The sequence below is a fragment of the Narcine bancroftii genome, chromosome 4 (assembly GCF_036971445.1).
Source record: "Narcine bancroftii isolate sNarBan1 chromosome 4, sNarBan1.hap1, whole genome shotgun sequence".
NCBI classification, from domain to species: domain Eukaryota; kingdom Metazoa; phylum Chordata; class Chondrichthyes; order Torpediniformes; family Narcinidae; genus Narcine; species Narcine bancroftii.
The window spans coordinates 255,681,758-255,695,757 of NC_091472.1; the positions used below are offsets into that span (position 1 = coordinate 255,681,758).

At 43.2% G+C, this 14,000-nt stretch overlaps 1 protein-coding gene across 6 annotated transcripts in view; it reads left to right on the forward strand.

The window, feature by feature from the left end:
• sema5ba (sema domain, seven thrombospondin repeats (type 1 and type 1-like), transmembrane domain (TM) and short cytoplasmic domain, (semaphorin) 5Ba) overlaps positions 1-14,000 on the forward strand; it is a 395,686-nt gene that overhangs the window by 272,827 nt on the left and 108,859 nt on the right. For all 6 annotated transcript variants that reach the window (XM_069934791.1, XM_069934794.1, XM_069934796.1 and 3 more), the window contains one exon: positions 1,950-2,067. In XM_069934791.1, coding sequence (XP_069790892.1) covers positions 1,950-2,067 — 118 coding nt within the window. The remainder of the gene's footprint in view (positions 1-1,949; positions 2,068-14,000) is intronic.

The following is a 14,000-nucleotide window of genomic DNA, read 5'->3' on the forward strand; positions in this document are numbered from 1 at the left end:
GCAGGGAGGTTTGCATTATATTCTGAGCTATATTGACCACCTTCTGTATGTACTACCAATCAATCACAATCAGACAGAGAATCGTAATTAATAGGGTTTAATCACCTTAAAGTGTCAGCAGAGCTTGTGTGTTGCTGGCCCGGTTCCAAGGGAGGTACTGAGGGAGGGATTTGGGCATAACAGCCTTTATGGGGATATCTGGGAGGGAGGAGTCACAGGTTCGGGGGGGGGGGGGGGGGGCAGGCCAGTCCATGCAGCACAATTTTTCCAATCTTGAGCAGAGCAGATTTGTCCCATGTTGTGATGCATCTGGCAAGTATGCTTTCACTGGTGCACCTGTACCATAGGACCATAAGAGAGAATCACTGGAGTCTTCCTTCACCCCCCCGATGTGATCTACTGGGATTGATGTCTGAAAAGGGCGTGCAAAATCATTCCACTCTGCCCACAGCACCTTTCTGCTGTTCCTATCTGGGAAAGAGATACATGACTATCAGAGCCAGCACCACCAGGTTGAGAAACAGCTTCTTCTCGCAGGCAACCAAATGGAGCAGCACGATTGGCAGTGGTGAGCACAATGTCTTTACAGCACCAACGATCAGGGCCGGTGTTCAAATCTCATGCAGTCTTTAAGGAGTTGGTACATTCTCCCCGTGTCTGTATGGTGGCTCTGGTTTCCTCCCACTGTTCGAAATGTACCGGCAGTGTAGAATAATTGAGTGGCACAGATGTGTGGGCCAAAGGGGCCTGTTACTGCGTTGTATGTCAAAATTAATAATTAAAATCAAACGAGACTCTCATATTTATGAAACAATATTTATTTACTTCTATGAATACTTGTCCTGCATATGTACTGTGTGTTATGTCTGGTTGTGTGTCTGCATGTTTTGCATCAAGGACCACCGAACACTGTTTTGTTGTGTTGCCCTTGTGCAATCAGATGACAATAAACTTGACTTGACTTGAGAAGTTGTTCAGAAGACAGGTAAAATGTCAAAATTCCTTAATTAACATGAGAGTCTGACTTGCAATCTGCAGCTGGAGTAATCCAGACCGTGACTGGCATTCGTACGGAATGCTTTCCAAGCTTCTTTGCAAGAGATTTATGATAAATTATTTTAGTGCCATACCATGTAAAGAGATTAGGGCAGATGATCAAAAGTCTGAACAGCGAGCCAGGTTTTCACAAATATCTTAAATGAGAGAAAAGGTGGGTGGGGGGAAGGGGGGGGAGAGTTTAGAGAGTTTCAGAACTTTGGCTCCAGGCAGCTGAAGGCATAGCTGTTAGTGAAAGAAATCAGGAAAGCTGGAATTAGAGGAATGCATGGTTCTTGGAGGAGGTTACAGGGAGAGGGAGGACATGAAGGGATTCGAACCCAACTAGAATTGGGGTCTTGCCAGAACAGGAGCCAGCACAGTACTGGGTGAGGGGTGAATGAATTTATCACTGGCACTTCCAGACAGGGGCAGAGAACATGCTAGTGTGAGAATGAAGGAAGAGGGGGAAAAAAAAGTTTCTCACAGCATAAATGATTGAGGAAAGACAGCACAAACCATCAGGCTGACAATCTCTCATTCATTACGTATTTGCTCACCCGCCTGCACCCCCTGTAACAATGGGAAGTATAAACTCTCCAAGCATTCTGCGAGGCTTCATTCCAGATTTGCTTAGCTCTTCTTGTTAATGGGTCCATCAGGTCACCTTCCATTGCCATGGAGATGGCGGACATTTTTGGCCCTTTGATTCCATTGGTGAGTCGCCAAATGTAAGTCTCTCTGGCAGGACACAGTTAACAGATCTCTGGACTATGGCCAGCTCATTGCTTCTTGCCAGTTGTTTTTTTTCCAGCGATGAGAGAATTTTATTTATATATTAAAAAATATATATATATAATGGAACTTGTCTGTTTAATTTTAGTTAATTACTCATGGCTATGTATGATTGGCAGATCTTGTCTGGAGGCCAGAGATCCTTACTGTGGCTGGGATTTGAGGCAGAAAAAATGTACCACCATCGAGGATAGCTCCAACATGAGTCTGTGGCGCCAGAACATCACTGAATGTCCGGTATGTGCCTGACGTTTCATTCCCATTATTGTCATCAGTTTGCATTTGGCGATATTTTGTTTTTGCCTCCAAGGTGTTACCCCTCCCAGCCTCTATAACCTCATCCGGCCCCCAAATTCTCCATGCCCCTCAAGAGCATCCCAGAATTAATCAATCCATTTCAGTGGAGTCTCCAGCTGCCAAAGACCTAAGCTCTGGAATTCTCCTCCCTAAACCTTTCCATCTCTCATTCTATGCTTAAGATAGTTATCAAACCTTATCCCTGTGACCAAGATTTTGATCATTGCTGCAGAAGATTTAAAGGGCATTTTACAGGTAACACCGACTTTCTGTTGGATAATCCTCCTCATTGTTTGTTATGTTAAAGCCACTGCATAAATTCAAAGTGTTGGGGAGGAGCTTTACAACTGCAAGGTTAACGTTCATTATCCCCTCGTCTTTCATCCATCTGCCGGTGGAAACAGGTTTTGAGGGCTTCTATATGGAAAGACATTCTACCTGGAGTAGAAAGCTTCAGTGGAGATTCAGTGGAACTGCAGGAGCACAAATTGTATGAGTGTCGTAGTAAGATTGTGTGGTCTGTTCAGATTCTATGAAGGACAATGCAATGAATCCCATCCCTCCAACTTTTCCTCATGCTCCTCAAACTTTTCACATAATTGTTCAGGAGTTTGCAGAGGTGAAACCCTGGAAAATTTCTGCAGATGTGTGATGGAAAGTGTGCTGACCCTCTGCATCATGGTCTGATATGGGGACACCAATGCCTCTGAGTGTAAAACACTCCAAAAGGCAGTGGACGCAGCCCAGGACATCTCAGGCAAAACCCTCCTCAACATTGAGAACATCTATAGGGAACGCTGCTGTCGGAGACCAACAGCATTCATCAAGGATCCACACCAGCCAGCACATGCTCTGTTCTCGCTGCTGCCATCAGGAAAGAAATATAGGTGCCACAAGACTCGCACCACCAGGTTCAGGAACGGTTGCTACCCCTCTACCATCAGACTCCTCAACAACAAACTCAATCAGGGACTTATTTAAGGACTCTTGTGCACTTTATCAATTTTTTTTCTCTCTTTGCATTGTACAGTTTATTTACATTTCATTATTTGTTTACGTGTACGTTGAGTCAGTTTTTTTTTGCATTTCCAATAAGTTGTAATTCTGCGTCACTCACAGGAAGAAGCTTCTCAGGGTTGTATGTGATGTCATGCATGTACTCTGACAATAAATCTGAAATCAACCTCCTTTTGACAACTAGAATGGAATCTGCCTCCAATACTTTGGTTTGCACTCTAGATTCTGCCCCACTCTCATCAACCACCTTTTGGCCTTGCCTCGAAAAATGAATTCAAGTTTGCCAGACATGATCTGGCCTGCAGAAGACATGTTGACTGGCCCTAATCTGGTGAAGGGAGAGAAGTTTAGGGGAGATATCAAGGATAAGTTTTTTAAATAGAGAGCTGTGGGTGCCTGGAATGCCTTGCAGGGGGTGGTGGTGGAGACTGAAACATTAGGGGCACTTAGGAAACTCTTAGACAGTCACATGGAATTTAAGAAAATGAGGAGTTATCTCATTGAAGCATTTCGAATTTTGAAAGATGTGGGCAAAGTACATGCAGAAAAGTTGTTTCCCATGGTGGGAGAGTCTAGGACAAGAGGGCACAACTTCAGGGTTGAAGGGTGTCCACTTAGAACAGAGATACATGGGAATTTCAGCCCAGCAGGAAGGTGAAAAATCTGTGGAATTTGTTGCCACAGGCAGTTGTGGAGTCAAAGTGCATTTAAGGCAGAGATTGATGGGTTCTCGATTAGCCAGGGCATCAAGGATTATGGGGAGCAGGTCAGGGAGTGGGGCTGAGTGGGGAAATGGAACAGCTCATGATTGAATGGCAGGGCATGTTCGATGGGCTGAATAACTTGTTTATGATTCTATGTCCTTATGAAACAGTCTCCCCTCAGGTCCCTCTTAAATCTTTATCCTCTCACCTTAAACGAAGACCCCTAGTTCTAGAATTGTCTACCCTGTGGGGGAAAAAATGATTGTCAGCACTCCCTTCATCCATGCACCTTGTCACCTTACATACCAAAAGCACTCTTTCCATCTCTGCTGGTGGCAGTCTTATTTCTCCTCTGATCCGCAATGGTGACCAAGACTCGCCAGGGCCCTGACATCTGGAATTCCTTCCTTGTCCTGCAGTCATGGCTTCCCTGAATTCTCAACCATCACCAATGAACCTGACAAGAGGAGGGAATAATCAGAGATATTGTTTTGTTTAGATACTTCTCCCCCACCTTTTGATTAACAAAAATAACTCTCGGCATTGTCTCATGTTTCATTTCTCTTGCTGTCCGTCTTGCAATGATTTCCCTCAGATGCCCATCTTTACACAAAACAGAATGTTCTTTCAACATTTCTTGCCTCTCTTAAGGATTTGTGCATAATTTCTCCCAGGTGCTGCTATTCCTACACTACCTTCAATGTTATCTATTTACATAAAGTAGCAGCTTTCAGTTGCACCTTGTTTCTGAAATTTGATTCCATTGATAATATCATTGCAGCATGTCTAGGTTTTGTTTTAATCTTTCGCATCATTCTTCGAAGACCCCATATCGCTGACAGGATTGAGTGGGCAGTGTGCTGAGTCTAAATCTCTTAAGTGAATAAGAGTCCAAGTTCATAGATCCCTCAAGGTTGCTGCGTAAGTTGATAGGTTGGTTAAGAAGGCGTGTGGTGTGCTGCCTTTCATTTGTTGGGGGGATTGAGTTCAAGAGCCGCGAGGTATTGTTGCAGCTCTATGAAACTCTGGTTAGACCATCCTTGGAGAATGGCATTCAGTTCTGGTCACCTCATAACAGGAAGGATGTAGATGCTTTAGAGAGGGTGCAGAGAAGATTTACCAGGATGTTGCCTGGATTGGAGAATGTTTTAGGAAGCAAGGTTGACAGAGCAAGAGCTTTGTACTTTGGGAAAACAAAGAGTGAGAGGGGACTTAATCAAGGTTGATAAGATTTTGTGGGGTTAGATAGGGTGAACAGCCAGCACCTTTTTCCTCGGGTGACAATAGAAAATGCCAGAGGGCAACTGTTTAGGATGAATGTAGGAAAATTTAAGGGAGATGTCAGAGCTAAGTTTTTTTTAACACAGAGAATGGTAGGTGCCTGTAATGTATTGCCAGGGGTGGTGGAGAATGCTGGTAGAATAGGGACATTTAAGAGGATCTTAGACAGGAACATGGATATAAACAAATAGAGAGTTATGGGTGTGAGGTAGGGAAGGATTAGATTGTTTTGGAGTAGGTTTACATATCTTAACATATCGTGGGCCAAAAAGCCTGTCCTGTGCCTCATTGTTCCCAGATGAGGAAGCTAAAGCATGGGCAGGTAAAATCTATTCTTTGTCACTGCATTTTGAAAACTATTGGATGCAAGAGTGGCTTTAAAGACTGAGGAAAACCAGTAAATAATCTTCTGCAAGGAAGATAATGATGGAGCCACAAATAATCTGCTGGAGGAACTGAGCAGAGCAAGCAGCATTAGTGGGAGATAAAGAATAGTCAACATTTTGGTCTGAAACCCTTCATCACGATCAGATTGTCTGCTGCTCCAGATTCTTGCCTCTGCAGCTTCCTGACTGTCTCCAGATAATGATCGAGTCTGACTATTACTGACAGAGGGAATAAGGGAACTGAGATGAGGCCACTGTAGATGAGTCACAGACCAAGTGGGGCAGACTAGAGAGGCTGAATGGCCATGGTCCTATTTTCTCATGTTCTGGAGTTTCATCTAACATTTGTGTGGGTAAAATATGTTGAAGATTAAATGTGATTGCTGGGTTTTATGTGTTGCTATGGGATGTGGGCAGAACAAGGGCAGCTGGGTGGACAACTTGGTCTGCACAGACAAGTTGGGCCAAAGGGTCTGTTTCTGTGCTGTCAAACTCTATGATTATTTTTGACATCTAATAGACCCAGATGGCTCATTGCAATGCATTAAGGATAAAAGAAACCTATCCTCAAGGCATTGGCTAATGCACAACAAAGTCTTGCTGCACTAATCTGATCAACGATATCATGTTTCAGAAGCCAGCGGCCAGGTAGAACAGAAAACTGCTACCTTCTGTAAATGGGATAAGTCTGAAGGGTTAGAAACACCTGGGTAAAAGTGTGCATAAATCCTTGAAGTGTGTTGACAGAATGGTCAGTAATGCATATAGACTCCTGGAATTCATAATAGGGGCATGGAGAGGCAAAACAGTGAAGTTACATCAAACCAAAAGAAAAACAGTCTCCTGGAGGACCTTAGAACAGCATCAGTGGGGAGGGGTGGGGGTGGAAACATTTATCAAAACTCTTAATCAATGTAGATGCTGCTCGACTACCTGCATTCCTCCAGCAAGTTAAGTTTTACATCAAGTTCCAGCATATGCCTTCTCCTATGTGTCTGATAATCTGTTGAAACTGCTCCAAAAAGCACTAGTTAGGCTAGAGGATAATGAGTTTTACGATTCCTTTATTGTAATATAATAATACAGAAGTACAATATTCCACAAAATTTCCTTCTTCCTGTGGTAAGGCAAAGAGTCATTATTGGTGCTGCCTGGCACCCCTTAGATTAAGAGAGAAAGAGAAGCAGAGGAGAGTCCCTTCAGAGACACTGAGCGACCGATAATTTGCCTCCAGTGCTCCCACAGCCTCTGCAACCACACAGACTCCTGTTCAATCCATCGGAAACCTAAGCTCCAGTTCCAATGCTCTGACACAATCAGGAAGCCTTCAGCGCCCAAAGCCCTTTGTGAATCCTTCTTGCCCTCAGCAACATCATATATCCCTGTTCTGTGAGTCCCTTGTGAGCCACTAACCACCTGCAGCCTGTGTGGGTCCTTCAGCTGCTGATCCCCTCACTGGTCAGCTGCTGTGCTCATTGTCCTTTGGGGTCTTTCAGCCTCTGAGTCCCTCGCTAGTCTGCTGCCGTGGTCACTGTCCTGTAGGGTTGTCTCCTCTGCTTCTCCTTTTGGTGCCTTGCACTGATCTGCTGCTCCCCTGGAATCTACAACCCCTTGTGGCTGCTGCTGACCAGATGCACTGCCATCTTGGGCACAGACCCCGAGCCTGCAGGATTTTAATTAAAAATACCATCGGCTACTTTAACAATCCAACTAAAGTCTGTATGTATCCTCTGGTATGATGTCCAGGCAATTAGACCCTGTGGAGTAACGCTCTCTCTGCTTCCCACTCACCTGGGTTATTGTCATACACGTTGTACAATGTCATACACATTGTAAAATATTTCTTGCAGGACTCTGCAAAATGGAAGATGCAATAACACATTAAAATTTTAAAAATATGGAATAAATGATTAAAAAACAGGTAGTTAATAAATACTCAGTTCCCATAATGCAAAGGAAAAAATGTGTGGGCTTAGGTTTATGCAAAGGATGTGGAGAGAATTATTTACCATGATGCTTCTATGGAGGAGAAGAGAGATATGGCAGATCTGAGGATGCGGAGATACTGAGCTCCTCTGCAGGGTCCTACTGCCAACAGTCAGATTTAAATGGCCTGTTAAAGGGATCAACAGTGTTTTACTTAACATCTTTGAAACCATGCAAGTTGGTGCTCAAGATGGAGATGCCCAAGCAGGGCAACGGACCATGAGGGATTGCGGGCTCCTGGACCAGCGCAGGGCACCAGATGCAGGAGAACATCCCTTTGCCAATCAGGAGAAGCTTGGGAGTCGAACCTACAGGGAAGGTGACCATGGCACACTTTATACTTACCCATGTTAAATTCCATCTACCATTCTTTGTTCCATGTTCCCAATCCATCTAAATCCTGTTGTTATCTTAGATAGCCTTCTTCTCTATCCACCACAGCACCAATTTTTGTTTCATTCACAATCTTACTCATCATATTAATTATTGTTGTCAATATAGAAACAACAATGGGCCCAGCTCTGATCCCTGTGGTACATTGCTGGTCACTAATCTTCACCTCATCCCTCCACTACCACCCTTTGTTGGTACTGTTAGCATAGCGAAAGATGGCACAGTTAGTGTAGCAGTTAGCGCAATGCTATTACAGCACCCACGACCTGGGTTCGAATCTGGCGCTGTCTGTAAAGACATTCTCCTCATGGGTTTCCTCTGGGTACTCTAGTTTCCTCTCACTTTTCAAAAACCAACAAGGGCTATAAGTTAATTGAAGTATTTGAGCAGCATGGGCTTGTGGGCTGGAAGAGCTGTATGTCTAAATCTAAAAAAAAAATTAAAATCTAAAAATACCATCAAGTTAATTCTATAATAGATCAAATCACCCTGGATCCAATGCAATCTGACTTTCCAGATCGGTCCACCATGTGGGGCTATGCCAAAGGCCTTGTTAAAGTCCATACAGACCATATCTACCACCTTACCCTTAACAGTGAGAAGACTCTTCAAAAATGCTGAATCAAATACCAAGGCACAATTTCTCACATACAAAGCCAATTTGACGATTATTCTCAGAATCCCTTCCAGTTACAGACCCACGACTGAGTAATCTTATCTGCCTGTTGATCCCAAGCAGCCTTTTTTAAATAAAGGCATAATATTGGGACCCCCTCCCTCTCATTCTTTAGGCACCTCATCTGTGCCTAGTGATGATGCAAATATCTCTGCCAGGACCCCACAATTTCTTCCCTAGCTTCCCTTGGTCATCGAGAACAGACTTGTTCATGCCTCTAGGATTTATATGCTCTCTTCCTCCCCCCCGCCCCTTTTTTCTTTATTTTTTGAAGCTTTAAAATACATAAAGGTAGATAAAATTCACAAAGGTACATACATTTATAAAGAGAAGCGGAGGTTTCTTCCTTGAGAAATAAAAACTGGAGGATATTTTATGGAGTTGGCGAAGATTATGAATAATTTGGTGTGAATAGATGCAAGACTCGCAAAATTCAAGATTTTATTGTCATGTAATAAAACAGATGTAATATTAAACAAAATTACAATTTATCAACTGTAAGGCAGATAAAGAGTTACCATTAGTGTCGCCTGGTGCCCCTTACAGAGAGAGAAAGAGAAGGAAATGAGAGTCCCTTCAGAATCACTGAGTGTCCGTGGATTCACCTCCAGTGCTCCCGGAGCCTCTGCAGTCACAGAGACTTCAGTCCAAACTATTGGTAACCCGAGCTCCAGATACAAACCTCCAACACGATCAGGAAACCTTCAGCGCCCAAGTCACCTTGGGAGCCCTTCCTGCTCTCAGTACCTTCTTGCATCCTGGTTCTGACACCTGATACCCTTTCAGCCAGTCTCAAGCTGGTCTCCAGCACTTTTCAGCATGGTTTGAGTCCTTTGACTGCAAGTTGCCAGAAGTCTGCAACCTACATGGTTTCCTCACCTTGAGTTGCCAACAGCCTGCCCCCTGTGTGAACTTCAGCCATGGAGCTTGTCACTACTCTGCTGCCATGGTCATTGACCTGTGGGTCAACTCCTCTGCTTCTCCTTCTCAAACAAGGGAGGGAGTTGGTGTCCCCATTACTGATACCCTATGCTAGTTCTCTGCTTCCCTGAATTCTGCAGCCCCTCAAAACTGAACACAGGTGCTGCCATCTTGGGCAGTTGCAAGATTTTAGAATAAAATTCTGACACTTCTTTGAAGGCTGTATGGAGACATTGGTAGCAGGACTGGGCGGTAGAACCCTGCGGAGGAGCACTATGCCTCCGCTCCCCATTCTCTTGGGGTCCATACCACCGACAGCACTGCCGTTACAGAGCTTAGGCAGTGCTGCCATTTTTTTTTAGTTGGAAGCAGCTCCCATCTGCAGATGATTCAAGAAGCAATGGTAGAAATTTGAGAAAAATATGCAAGGGCAAATGAGGAAAAGTATTTACTCAAGAGTATGGATTTAATTTTGAACTCACATCATTCAGAGGTGACAGAAACAGAAAGAATGCTTTCAAGAGACAATTGGATGGCCACATGGGAAATTAGCCTGCAGAACTATAGTGGAAAAATAGAAGAGGAGGATGGGTCTGCACTCGCTGGAATTTAGAAGGATGGTGGGGGGGGTTCCGACTCATTGAAGCCTACCGATGATTGAAAGAGCTGAATACAGTGGACGTGGAGATGTTTCCAGTAGTGGGAGAGTCAAGAAACGGAGGGCATAGCCTCAGAATAAAAGTACATTCCTTCAGAAGAGAAAGGAGGAGAAGTCTCTTCTACAAGGGGATGGTGACTCTGTGGAATTTGTAGTCTCAGATGTTTGTGGAGGACGTCATTGGACTCTGGAGGACAATTAAAAATGATAATGAGCTTATTGTCGTGCACATTGTACAATTTACATTAGCACCAAAATTCTTACTCACTATCGCCAAAAAGGTACTTTTGAAGATAATCGATAGTAGTAACATTGAATTAAAGGAAAAGAGACAAAAATACAGAAGGTAAATAATAAAGATTTACATTAATCCCAGTGCAAAACAAAGTGACTTGCAATACTGTAGACACACCAACAACCTTGCACTCAATGTTAGCAAAATCTAGGAGATGATTGCGGACATCAGAAGGAAGTCAGGAGAACACAAACCAGTCCTCATCGAGGGATCAGTAGTGGAGAGGGTCAAGAACTTCAAATTCCTGTGTGTCAACATCTCCGAGGATCTGTTCTAGAGCCTTCACATCAATGTAATCATGAAGAAGGCTCACCAGTGGCTGTGAGGAGTTTAAGGAGTGTTTAAGAAGACTCTCGAAAACTTCTGCAGCATTTTGGCTGGTTGCATCACTGACTCGTACAGAGGTGCCAATGCTCAGGATAGGAAAAACTGCCAGAGGGTTGTTAACCTGGCTTGCAACATTATGGGTGTAGTGATAGAGTGCTATTACCAGGAGGAGTCAAATGTGTAGCACCTGGGGAATGTTGCATCTTGGAAATGCTGTTGCAGCTTGGGTAGATTCAAGATGGATGCCTCCACATATGGATGTTCTGTCCTTATTGCTCCTTGTTTAGTTAATGAATCTAGTTGTTTAAGAAAGAACCCAACTTTCTTTATTGTAATAAAAGAAACATCACATGATACCAACCAGGAGTGGAAGAAACAGTCAAGTTCTATGAACAGGAGTGAAAGAACAAAAAACAATGTGCATAGTGAGTAACAATCAATATCAGCAGAGAAAATATGGAAGGTTTAAAAGCTCCTAATGCTGTAAAATGGACTGGAAATATCGACCACAGGTGGAGGCTGTTTAAATAAAGATTTATGCTTTACCTGCAAGTGATTGGAATTGATAACCAACCGGATACACATAAGATTGCACTGCTACTTACTGTGGCAGGTCCTCAAGCTTTAGAGGTTTGAAACACATTTGTTTTTACCAAGGCAGAAGAAAAGATCAAATTTAACAAGGTTATCAAGATTTTTGATGAACACTGTTCACCAAAGGAAAATGAAACCTTCAAGAGGTATGTGTTTTGCTCGCACATGCAGATGCAGGGAGAGAGCTTTGATACCTTTTTTTAAACAGACTTAAAATTAAAAGCAAGAACATGCAATTTTGGATTGCTGCAAGATTCAGTGATCTGTTTGATCAAATTGTGTTCATAATTAATGATAAGGAAGTGAGAGAGAGATTGCTGCGAGAGACAGAGCTTACCTTAGCTGGAGCTGTGAAAATATGCCACACCAGTGAATTAGTTCAGCAGCACGCGGAAAGTTCGATGATAGTAGTGTAAAAGCCAGTGAAAATGAAGGCATATTCATAGCCGCAGTGTCTGGACACACACATAAACAAAAAAAGAGATACAGGAACCAATAAAAAGATGGAGAGACATTCAATTGTAAACGATGTGACACTAAGCAGGTGCCAAAGCAATGCCCAGCGTATGGGAAAGTGTGTAACAAGTGCAAAGGGCAGGATCACTATGCAAAGCATGTTTTTCCAAAACTAAACAGAAGGAAAAGTGTGCACACTATAGAAGACACTGAACACACTATAAAAGAAACTGTTCTTAGTGACACAATTTTTGTGGGCATGGTGGTACAGGAAGTGAACAGTGTTGAGCAGGATTAATGGACTGTGTCATTGCATACAAATGGAACAAATATTCCTTTCAAGTTAGACACAGGGGCAAAGGTCAATTCAATCTATGAGCACAACATCAGGGCAATGAAGATAAAGCCATACATCCATGCAAATCCTGTACTACTCAAAGCCTACAATGGACAGAGCATCGACACGAAAGGTACATGTAAACTCAAGGTGAAAGTTAAAGATACCTCAGGTTAACAATAGGCCTAGATGGACTAAATCACTGTTGGGTAACAAAGCATGTGAGAACTTAAGTCTAGTCAAGAGGGAGTATCACATTAATTGTGACCATGCACAGAAAAGTGTAGAGGAAATACTGAATCAATTTCACAATATCTTCAAGGGGTTTGGAGTTCTACGATTCACCTGTAAGATACAGTTAAAAGAGGATGCACAGCCAGTCGTGCATTCCCCTGAGGTGGGTTCCAGCACCACTAAAAGAAAAGCTCAAGCAGGAACTCGATTGAATGACGGCACTAGGGGTCATTAGGAAAATGGAGGAGCCGATAGAATGGGAGAATTCAGTGGTGTTTGTCAAAAAGAACAGTGACCTATGCACATGTGCGTGGATCTGAAAGACTTGAATGCCAAATTAAAGAGGGAACATTATCAGATTCCAACCAGGGATGAAATTACAAGTCATGAGTCCAGTGCAATGTTTTTCACTAAGTTGCATGCACCACCGAGCTTCTAGCAAATAAAACTGCATGATGATGGCACAAAATACTGTACATTTAATACACCGTTTGGCTGATACTCCTGTCTGAGGATGCCTTTTGGAAATTCCTCAGCTCCAGAAGTGTTCCACAGGACAATGGAGCGCTTCATAGAAGGGGCTACATGTGTACATGGATGATATGATCCTATGGGGATCCACACAAAAACACAACAAAAGGCTCATGAAAGTGCTAAAACACACCCAGAAGTATGGATTAAACTTGAACAGGAAAATGTCAGTTTGGTGTGAAGGAAAATCACCTTTCTGGGAGATAACCTGTCAGAGGCAGGTATAGAGCCAGTCAAGAGCAAGGTGAAAGCAACTTTAGAGATGCCCAGACCCACTGACAAAAAAAAAGGCAATGGAGGTTGTTGGGAATGATCAATTTCATTGGTAAATTCATACCAAACCTGTCTTCTGCAACAATGTACTGAAGGAAGATGTTATAGGACAAATGTGAATTCAATTGGACAGACAACCACAGGAAGAATGGGGACGACTGAAGACCATTCTAACTACAGGACCAGTATTTTTGACGTCCAGAAAGATGAAAATATCCACGGATGCTTCAAAAGATGGAATAGGTGCCGTAAAACTTCAGGTTAGAGGAGAAGATTGGAGGCTAGTAGCATACGCATCAAGGTCGATGACAACACCCGAATGTTGATTTACACAGATCGAGAAAGAGTGCCTACGACTGATTTATGGACTCGAGAAATTCCACAGTTATGTGTATGGTCTACCAACATTCGTGGCAGAGACAGATCACAAGCCATTAATAGCAATAATCAAGAAAAATCTCGTTTGAATTGGTGTACATACCAGGGAAACTTATTGTGTTAGCTGATGTATTGTCCAGGACAATGACATAGAGTGAAACACACAGTGAGAATTCCGCAGAGACAGATGTGATCACTGAATCTCTTCCTGTATCTGACATGAAATCCAAGAAGACTCTAGTTGAAACAGAAAATGACACAGTTCTACAGAAAGTCATCAAGAATCTGAATGAAGAATGGTCAAGAGGTGAGTGCCAGCCATACTACAAACATCAGAGCTGCGCTGAGTACTGTCAATGGGCTTCTACCAGGCAGAGCAGAATTGTCATTCCTCAATCACTGAGACAAGACATGGTGGAAAGGGTG